The sequence below is a fragment of the Triticum aestivum genome, chromosome 4A, assembly GCF_018294505.1.
Source record: "Triticum aestivum cultivar Chinese Spring chromosome 4A, IWGSC CS RefSeq v2.1, whole genome shotgun sequence".
NCBI lineage: Eukaryota > Viridiplantae > Streptophyta > Magnoliopsida > Poales > Poaceae > Triticum > Triticum aestivum.
Window position 1 is genome coordinate 151,028,656 of NC_057803.1, and position 9,705 is coordinate 151,038,360.

A 9,705-nucleotide genomic window follows, 5' to 3' on the forward strand; every position below is an offset into this window, starting at 1 on the left:
AAATGGCCGACAGTATGCACTTGGCCAAATTGTTGGCTTGTCGTACTTCGCCAGATGAGTATCAAATCTCTCTATTTCCCCGCAGAAAATAACAATGACTGCCAGTATGAACTGAAATACATCATTTACAGAAAATGTGCGCTGCACGTTACAATCGAAACTGGCTGTGTATTTTCTGTGTCCTACACTAGATTATCCCGACGCAACTATACTGGGGAATCCCTCTGTCCAAGTGTGAAAGGATCTTACAAACCCATTAGCCTCACATATGGATGGCGTGGGTCATGAAATGCTGGCACGCAATCGAAATAATTCCTGCAACCAAACTAGATGTCTGCCAGCTGTGTAAATTGGACACCGCTCTTGTTCTTCGAAGCTGAGTAGCCCACAAAGATAGACACGCAAACGGCCACCACTGAAAGGAGCAAGGCGAAGGCGGTCGCAGCATCCCAGGAACGGTTAGGGGCTGGGCGGTATCGAGCGGCTTCCAATGAAGGCTGTATGTCCAGAGTCACCCAGTCGCAGCTGGCTGAGTAATGCTGGGAGTTGCTCCATGGTTTGCCGTCAGTTGGGTACCAGAAAGCTACGGCCATACTGCTGGGCTCGCCTATTGTGAACTGCGCATCCTGCATAGCCAAAGAAACATTTAAGTGCCAAACAGATTTAGTGACCAAAAGGTATGTTTAATTATTTGAAAGGTGTTGTATAATCTTGAAGCGTGCAATTGAGACACATTAATCCCTGTGTGTGTCAGCTCGCAGGTTTGAAGTAGATCCACACAAACTGACCATCATCGTAAGAGGCTGTGCTTGAACTTGTGTTGCTGAAGATATGAACGTACCGTGCCAGTACAGATATTCGCCCAAGCATCTAAACAGTCTCCATTTAAGTGGGTTGTGTGTCCTAAGTGTACCATGGCAATAACTTTGTCATACGGTGCATGTATCTTATAGTACAAACTAGACATTTCCGATAATCACCCAACCACGGGAATGTTGCATGCACACAGTTTCCTTAGCAAGGCTGGCAAATTGCAGATCTAGTTGTCGAAGGAACAGAAATACAATGATATGAATGTTTCTTGACACTATAACTTCATTTCTGCACATGTCCCTGGGTATGCTGGTTTTCATGTAATAGTGTGGAAAATAATGTAATAAAATAGTAGTAGATAAGACACCTGCTGAAACTGGTCCATTGTTCTTAGGGGCCTTGAGAACTCAAAGTAATATGTGCCTTTGTCATCTTTCTTTCCATAAGGACTGTCATCATCCACAAAACCTGAAGAGTTCACATGATAGTAAAATGATTTAGTTCTACTTGGGCGGATTTGCCTTTTAATCAAGTTCACGCTATCGAAGGTCCCAAAAAAGTCGAATGTTCCAGAGATAATGTTTCACATGCTGTCAATTGAAACTCATTAAGTAGCATGCAAATTAGCGGGCAGAGGATGCGGGCATTAAGAACATGAGAACATGTCCTCCTTGTGTACTTATTTGCTTCTGCACAGACGTGCATTTCTTAGCTTCTCCAAGAAACCATGTGGTAAAGAATGCATGATTAGATATCATGAGATCAAGGATAAAATGTGAATGTAGTGATGATGTTCAATGACCTACCTGAATGGAAGGTCAGGGAACTGTGCCACCAAGCCCCATGCCAATCATTTTGAGCATTTGAATTGTTTTCTGAAATGCAAACCATTATGCAAGGTTGTCACAGAATGTCAATGCACACAAAAAATGAAAATGCATGTAATAACATTAAATAATTTTTCAAATAAAAAGAGAGAATTTCTTTGTGTCAAATAGCAGAGTACCTTTAGGGCCTATACCATCAAGGTAGCGGCAATGGGGATTCCATGAATAGACATCAACAAGATGGCCAAATCTGCACGAATCAAGTATTTCAACAACAAATCTTCACATCCTACTAAGCATAACTATACAACCACCATGAGAGCACATTAGAATTACCTATCACCTCCTTTTCCAGCTGCATTATCTATGTGATTGCCACCATAAAGACGTCCAGGAATAGCATTTCCAACTGAAAAGTGCATAATGTCGACCTCATGATCTCTGCAACTTTTTCTCGTACATGAACCAGGCAAATCCTTGCACCCTCCCATCTAAAAAGGCAAATAGCTCCAAGTTTGAGATATATGGTTTAATAATAGGTCAAAAAAGGTAAAACAACATTATCCATATATGCTCAATAGGCGCTTCTCCAGTACATAGTACAGGAAGAAATAAAGCTAACTTGTTATGACCGGGGTAACTTATACCCGGAGGAGGCCCACTGGACGCGTTTAGTTAGGGGCTTAGCCCAAAAGTTATCTTATTTTTATTAGCATTGTGATTATATAAACAGCTGTAAAGACTCTTTTAGAAATCAAGCAATGAGACAATTCTATTGCCCGGCTCCCTGAGGAGCCGGAAACCCTAAACCCTAGCCGCCCCATGTCATCGCCGCCGCCTCCTCTCACACGCACGACGGCGCCCAGCCGCCGGCCGCCGCGTGTTCGTCCACGTCCAACTCCCTCCTTCCCATACAACCTCCGGCCTAGACCCGGTAGAACCCTAGTTCCTACCACTTTGGTATCAGCTAGCTCGGTTGCGATCATGTCTTTGCCGCCGCCCACCCCAACCCTCCCGCTGCCCACCGCCACCACCGCCCCGCTGTCCACCACGGCCAGCGCGCCTCCACCGCCGCCGCGCCGGTCGCCGCCGTCTTCACTTCGGAGGAGGTCACCGGAGCACTCCGCGATCTCGCCACCGCCACCGGGCCCCTTCTCCTGCCATGGCAGCCACCGCACCCGGGGGCCTCCGCGGCGCTGGTCGGGCCGCTGCAGCCCCAGCTGCAGCTGCAGCCACCCACCACCACCACCCCGCTATGGCCGCCGTGGCCGTCACCGGCCATCGCGGCTCCCGCAGCGTCCGTCGCCCTCACGCAGCCGCAGCTGCAGGCGCCACCGCCGCCCAGCACCGGGCCCGCTACGACCGCGCCAGCGGGCGTTCCGATCCAGCAGGTTCGGTTCCCGCCCTCGCCGTCCCAGCTTCCGGCCTGGCTGGCCGGGTCATCACCGCAGCCGGTCTACACTATGGCCGCGGAACAGCCGGCGCCCACCCTGCCCTACGGCGGGCCCTCCGGCTCCACGGGTTCCCACGCTGGCTTCGACGGGCCACCGTTTCACAAGGGACCCCCTGTGCACACCGGGCCGGCGCCATCCTCTTCGTTGCTCCGTACCGCCGAGCCGTACGCTCACGGCGGTCAGACTCAGACACCGCCGCGTTTCGCCAAGCTCGACTTCGCCACCTGCGACGGCACCGAGGAACCCCTCAACTGGCTCAACCAGTGTGAGCAATTCTTCCAAGGGCAATGCACGCTCGCGTTGGACCGGACTTGCTCGCCTCTTATCGCCTCCGGGGCGCCGCACAGACGTGGTACTATGCCCTCGAGCAGGACGAGGGCGGCATGCCCCCATGGAGCGCTTTCGCGAGCTATGCCTCCTTCGCTTCGGGCCGCCGATACGCGGGAGCCGGCTGGCGGAACTCAGCCGCCTCCCCTTCACCTCCACAGTGCAGGACTTCGCCGACCGTTTCCAGGCCCTAGCGTGCCACGCACCGGGCGTGACGGCTCAGCAGCGGGCCGAGCTCTTCGTCGGCGGTCTGCCGGATCACATCCGCGTGGACGTGGAGCTTCGGGGACCCCAGGACCTCCAGACGGCCATGTACTACGTCCGCGCCTTCGAGTGTCGCGCGCAGGCCTTGCAGCAGGCGACGCCGGCTCGGGGTGGCCGACAGCCCGCCAGGCTGCCTCCGACACCACCTGTGCCGGGCCAGCTGCCCCCGGCCGCTCCAACGACTACCACTCCGGCTACGACGCGGCCCTTCCGCCGGCTCTTTCCGGCTGAGCAGCTCGAGCGATGTCGCCAGGGGCTTTGCTATAACTGCGATAAGCCCTATGTGTCGGGCCACGTCTGCCCGCGCCTCTTCTACTTGGAGGTGGCCGACTATGTCGAGGAGGACACACCCGCCGACGGTCCGCCACCAGTTGCTGCGGAGGCCGCCCCCGCGCCCACTCCGGCGACGGCGCTCGTGGTCTCGCTCCAGGCGCTTGCCGGCATTCGCGACAAGCAGACTATGCTTTTGCCGGTGATGATTCACGGCGAGCGCCTGGTGGCCCTCCTGGATACGGGCTCCACGCATAACTTCCTGCCCGAGGCAACCATGCGTCGCTTAGCGCTGCAGCTGACGGGCGGGGAGCAACTTCGGGTCACGGTGGCTAACGGCGACCGCCTTCGGTGCCATGGGCTGGCGCGGAACATGCCCATCACCATCGGCGACGAGCACTTCACCATCACGTGCGTCGGCATCGACTTGGGTTGCTTCGACTTCATCCTCGGCGTCGACTTCTTGCGGACCCTCGGTCCCATCCTCTGGGACTTCGGTGCCCTGACGATGACCTTCTGGCGCCTGGGTCGCCGCGTCCGGTGGGAGGGCGTGGGTGGCGCCTCACCAGCGATGCAGCTGGCCGTGACCGCCACCAAACCCGAGCACCCACTGTTGGATCACCTCCTGCAGCAGCACCGCGACCTCTTCCACGAGCCGCGGGGCCTTCCGCCAGCCCGGGTGTATGATCACCGCATTCATCTCTTGCCGGGCACAGCGCCGGTTGCAGTGCGCCCCTACCGCTATCCCCAGTTGCAGAAGGACGAGCTGGAGCAGCAGTGGACGCTCATGCTAACCTTGGGCATCATCCGGATCTCCACGTCGCCGTTTTCGGCGCGGGTCCTCGTCCGCAAGTCGGACGGCATGTGGCGCTTCTGCATCAACTACCGCGCCCTTAACGCCCAGACACTCAAGGACAGGTTTCCTATCCCAGTGGTCGATGAGCTCCTGGACGAGCTACATGGGGTGCGCTTCTTCACCAAGCTCGACCTCCGATCGGGCTACCACCAGGTGCGGATGCACCTAGACGATGTCGCCAAGACGGCGTTTCGGACTCTCACGGCCACTTCGAGTTCTTGGTGATGCCTTTTGGCCTCTGCAACGCCCCAGCGACCTTTCAGGCTTTGATGAACGACGTCCTCCGCCCCTACTTGCGTCGGTTTGTGCTCGTTTTCTTTGATGACATTCTTATCTACAGCGCCTCGTGGGCAGAGCACCTTCAGCACGTCGCCATCGTCTTCAACGAGCTTTGAGCGCACCATCTTCATCTTAAGCGCTCGAAGTGCTCGTTCGGGACGCCTTCAGTCGCCTACCTCGGCCACGTCATCTCGGCCAAGGGGGTTGCTATGGACGCCGACAAGGTGGCGGCCGTCGTGGCCTGGCCGACACCGCACTCACCGCAAGCTCTCCGCGGCTTCCTGGGCCTCGCGGGGTACTACCGGAAATTTATCTGGGAGTTCGGCCTCATCGCGTCCCCGCTCACGCGCCTGCTGCGTCGCGACGCCTTTGCTTGGGATGCAGAGGCGACAGAGGCGTTCGAGGCTCTCAAGGGGGCCCTCACGACGGGTCCCGTCATCCAGATGCCTGACTTCGACCGCCCGTTCGTCGTGGACTGCGACGCCTCCGGTGTGGGGTTCGGCGCCGTCCTTCATCAGGGCGACGGACCGCTCGCGTTCTTCAGCGGGCCTTTCGCCGCGCGCCATCTTAAGCTCGCGGCTTATGAGAGGGAGCCCATTGACTTGGTGCAGGCCGTGCGCCACTGGCGGCCCTATCTTTGGGGCCGGTCATTCCGATTCGCACGGATAACTACAGCCTCAAGTTCTTATTGGACCAGAGGCTGTCTACCGTGCCGCAACACCAGTGGATCAGTAAGCTCTTTTGGCTTCGACTTCACCGTCGAGTATCGTCCGGGCCGCCTTAACACCGTGGCCGACGCCCTGTCCCGCCGCGACGCCAACCACCACGCAGTCGTCGGTGACTCCGATGGGCCGGCGCTCTGCATCCGCTCGAGGCCCTCCTTCGCCCTCTTCACCGACATCCGCAGGGCCACCACGGACGCGCCGGACGCTCAGCTCCTTCGGCAGCGCCTTCATGCCAGCGACCTGGAGGAGCCGTGGCGCCTGGCGGATGGCTTGCTCCTGCATGGGCGCCGTCTCTTCATGCCGAACTACGGCGTCCTCCGTCACTAGGTTCTGCTGCTGGCCCACTCGGCCGGCCACGAGGGTGTGCAGAAGACCCTCCACCGTCTCCGCGCCGACTTCTACATCCCCGGTGATCGGGCCCTGGTCCGAGACTAGGTGCGGTCTTGTGTGACGTGCCAGCGCAACAAGACGGAGACACTGCGGCCGGCTGGTCTGCTACAGCCCTTGGAGGTGCCCTCTCAGATTTGGGCTGATATCTCCATGGACTACATTGAAGGCCTCCCCAAGGTGGGCGGCAAGTCCGTCATCCTCACGGTGGTCGACCGCTTCTCCAAGTACGCGCACTTCATCGCGCTCGGCCATCCCTACACTGCCGCATCTGTGGGTCGTGCCTTCTTCGACGACATCGTCCGCCTCCACAGGTTTCCCTCTTCGATCATCGGCGACCGGGACCCGGTGTTCACGGGGCATGTCTGGCGCGATCTCTTCCGGATGGCGGGCGTGAAGCTCCGCCTGAGCACGGCCTTCCATCTTCAGACGGACGGCCAATCCGAGGTGGTCAATAAGGTGATTGCCATGTATTTGCGTTGTGTCACCGGTGATCGTCCTCGCGCTTGGGTGGACTGGCTCGCATGGGCGGAGTACTGCTACAACACGTCTTATCACTCCGCCCTGCGCGCAATGCCGTTCGAGGTGGTCTACGGCCGACCGCCCCCGCCCATCCTGCCGGTTGACCCAAAGACGGCTCGGACGGAGGCGGCGGGCGACCTTCTTCGCAGCCGAGACAAGATGCTTGCGGAGGTGCGGCAACACCTCATTCAAGCCCAGCAGCTGGCCAAGCACTACTACTACGGCCACCACCGCGAGGCGGAGTTCGTGGTGGGCGACTGGGTGTGGCTGCGCCTTCTTCACCGCTCTACGCAGTCACTTGACCCGCGCGCGAAGCGCAAGCTGGGCCCTCGCTACACCGGGCCATTTTCCGTGCTGGAGCACATCGGAAAGGTAGCCTACCGTCTTCAGCTTCCAGCCGGTGCTCGCATCCATGACGTCTTCCATGTGGGGCTGCTGAAGCCCTTCCATGGGGAGCCACCGGCGGCCACGCCAGCGCTTCCTCCGACCTCCGACGGCCGCCTCCTTCCCTGGCCAGCGAAGGTATTGCAGGCCCAGCTACGTCGCGGGGTGTGGTACTTGTTGATCCAGTGGGACGGCCTTCCGGAGGAGGAGGCCACTTGGGAGCAGCGCGACGAGTTCCGCCAACACTACCCAGACTTCCAGCTCGAGGGCGAGCTGTTTGCGCAGGCGGGGAGAGATGTTATGACCGGGGTAACTTATACCCGGAGGAGGCCCACTGGACAGGTTTAGTTAGGGGCTTAGCCCAAAAGTTATCTTATTTTTATTAGCATCGTGATTATATAAACAGTTGTAAAGACTCTTTTAGAAATCAAGCAATAAGACAATTCTATTGCCCGGCTCCCCGAGGAGCCGGAACCCTAAACCCTAGCCGCCTCCTATCATCGCCGTCGCCTCCTCTCACACGCACGACGGGGCCCAGCCGCCGGCCGCCGCGTGTTCGTCCACGTCCAACTCCCTCCTTCCCGTACAACCTCCGGCCTAGACCCGGTAGAACCCTAGTTCCTACCAATAACTAGTTTTAACATTCAGCAGCACTAAACTGACACATATAGTTAGCATTTAGCACCGTGACTTGAGAGTTGGGAATAAAGGGGCTTAAATCAAACTTACATTGTAATATGTGGCTTTTTCTCCAACTTGGAACATCAGAGCAACAGAGGGGCACTTTTTACTTTCACTGCAATATACAAAACAAGTCAATCAAAAGCACAGGATACTTGCTGCAGACCTGTATAGCTGAGAAGTAATGGTACAAGGCTAACATGCATACACTGAGAATATAATTGTTTTCTCCAATCATAAGATCAAAAAACAATCTCAAATAAATCAGACCACCATCAGGCTTTTTACGAAGATAAGGTCATAAGAGAAAATATCATGCAATAGCCAAGTAATACAACTAACTGAGGTTCATGTATAATCTCCCAGCCTCCATAACTGTCATGGCTACAATTGAAGTAGAACAATTTAGCAAGAAATTGATGCTCCAAGCAAAAGGAAAAGAAAGAGATAAGCTTTGCAGTTTTGCTGGGAGAGTTTGTGCATCAAACTTCAAATCAGTAGAGCTGTCCAATGTCTCCAACCAAATTTGGCACACCTCAGAACTAAAAGAATGACCATAAAAGGCAATACAACTTCCACTAGCTGTATCATGCAAACCAATAGAAGTGTACCAAATAAAAAGTGGAAGTACCCTTTAGTGTAAGCATAGTCCCCATCAACTTGCAGCATGAAGAAAACATTGACGCCATCATGCACAGCCTGCACACACAGTCCATTCCATCCAAAAGTTAAACAAAGCCACCACTTGCGAGAGATCACACATACGGAATGCCTCTTCCACTGCAAACGCACTACACATCTAATCCAGACAGCTACAAGCCTACAACCTCAGTCCGGAATTAACTGTCGATGAAATGAGCACTCGTTTCATCGACAGTTAATTCCAGACGGAGTACTACAAATGACACTGTGCACCTTATTCGACAGTACACGCCAAACGCTGTCGCATAAGTTCAGGCATCCACTAGTCATCATTTCAGCAACTGAGGCAGCTAATATTTTTACGATCCACCTTGTTTCTCGAGATCCACAAATTCCCGTACGGGGAGCTATAGAGAGAGAGCATGGCGGGACACAGGGGGCGAACCTTGACGGCGACCTTGCCACCGGTGTAGGCCTTGTCGTCGTCGGGGTCCAGCGCCGGGAGCAACGCGAACTCCGAGGCCTCAACGGCCTCCCAGTCGGCGGGGTGCCCGTCCAGGGTCACCTCCCCGGGACGGAACTCCGCGACCACGCGACCACCGCCGCCGGCGCAAATGGGAGCTTCGCCGTGGTGCTCGTGCGCGGCGGCGCAGGCCACCAGGGCCGCCGCGACAAGGAGGAGTCTCATGAAGGCACAAGGGCGGATCGAGGCGTCGTGGTGGACGCCCGGGGCACGTGCGTTCCCGGGACGGCGAGAAGCTCGAGGTTGGTTTGTTCGGGCTGGTCCACGCGGCGGCGGCGGCGGCGGCGGCGGCGTAGAGAAGGCGCCTCCGACTCGCCGGCTTGGTTCGGGAGCGTGGAATTTTGCGTCCTCCGTGACCTGCCTGAATTGACGGGAATGTCCCTGGGGAGGTGTCTTTTGCGCGCGGCGGGTGGAAGATCGGCGGAATGGGAGAGGGGCATTGGGGGATTTCACGGCGTCGACCGGAGACGCGAGATCTGGCCGTTTAAGGATAGGAATTTTACATGAATATGAAAATCATAGGAAGTGAGATAATATGTATGTCAATTTCTATAAAGAAAGAGATGTCATTTGATGTATAGAATAAGATTTTTTTTTTCATTAAGTCTAGGCTAGAGGAATTTTGTAGGATTTTCATAGGATAGGATTTTTATAGGAAAAATTTCTTTAGAGCTCTTTGGTTTGTAGGAATGAAATCCTATTCCTGTGGAGAAATTCTTCCTATCCTTCACATTTCATAAGAAAATAAACA

General features: G+C 55.8%; 1 protein-coding gene across 1 annotated transcript; it reads right to left on the bottom strand.

Annotated features, from left to right (window-relative positions):
* Positions 1–55: 55 nt before the first annotated feature.
* LOC123085680 (uncharacterized) lies at positions 56–9,389 on the bottom strand. Its single transcript, XM_044507357.1, has 8 exons — positions 8,877–9,389; positions 8,421–8,488; positions 7,838–7,904; positions 1,977–2,131; positions 1,820–1,890; positions 1,620–1,688; positions 1,181–1,281; positions 56–626 (listed from the first exon to the last, which is right to left on the bottom strand). The coding sequence occupies exons 1-8, from the start codon at positions 9,117–9,119 to the stop codon at positions 327–329; spliced, it is 1,074 nt and encodes a 357-aa protein (XP_044363292.1). The 5' UTR covers positions 9,120–9,389; the 3' UTR covers positions 56–326.
* Positions 9,390–9,705: the final 316 nt, after the last annotated feature.

Bases quoted from the DNA above. Each gene is read 5' to 3' on its own strand.
- LOC123085680 (XM_044507357.1), bottom strand. From the start codon at position 9,119: ATGAGACTCCTCCTTGTCGCGGCGGCCCTGGTGGCCTGCGCCGCCGCG. The intron at 2,132-7,837 runs GTAAGTTTGATT...TTGCCTTTTTAG, and splicing joins AAAAAGCCACATATTACAAT to ATGGGAGGGTGCAAGGATTT. The intron at 627-1,180 runs GTGTCTTATCTA...TTGGCTATGCAG, and splicing joins CAATGGACCAGTTTCAGCAG to GATGCGCAGTTCACAATAGG.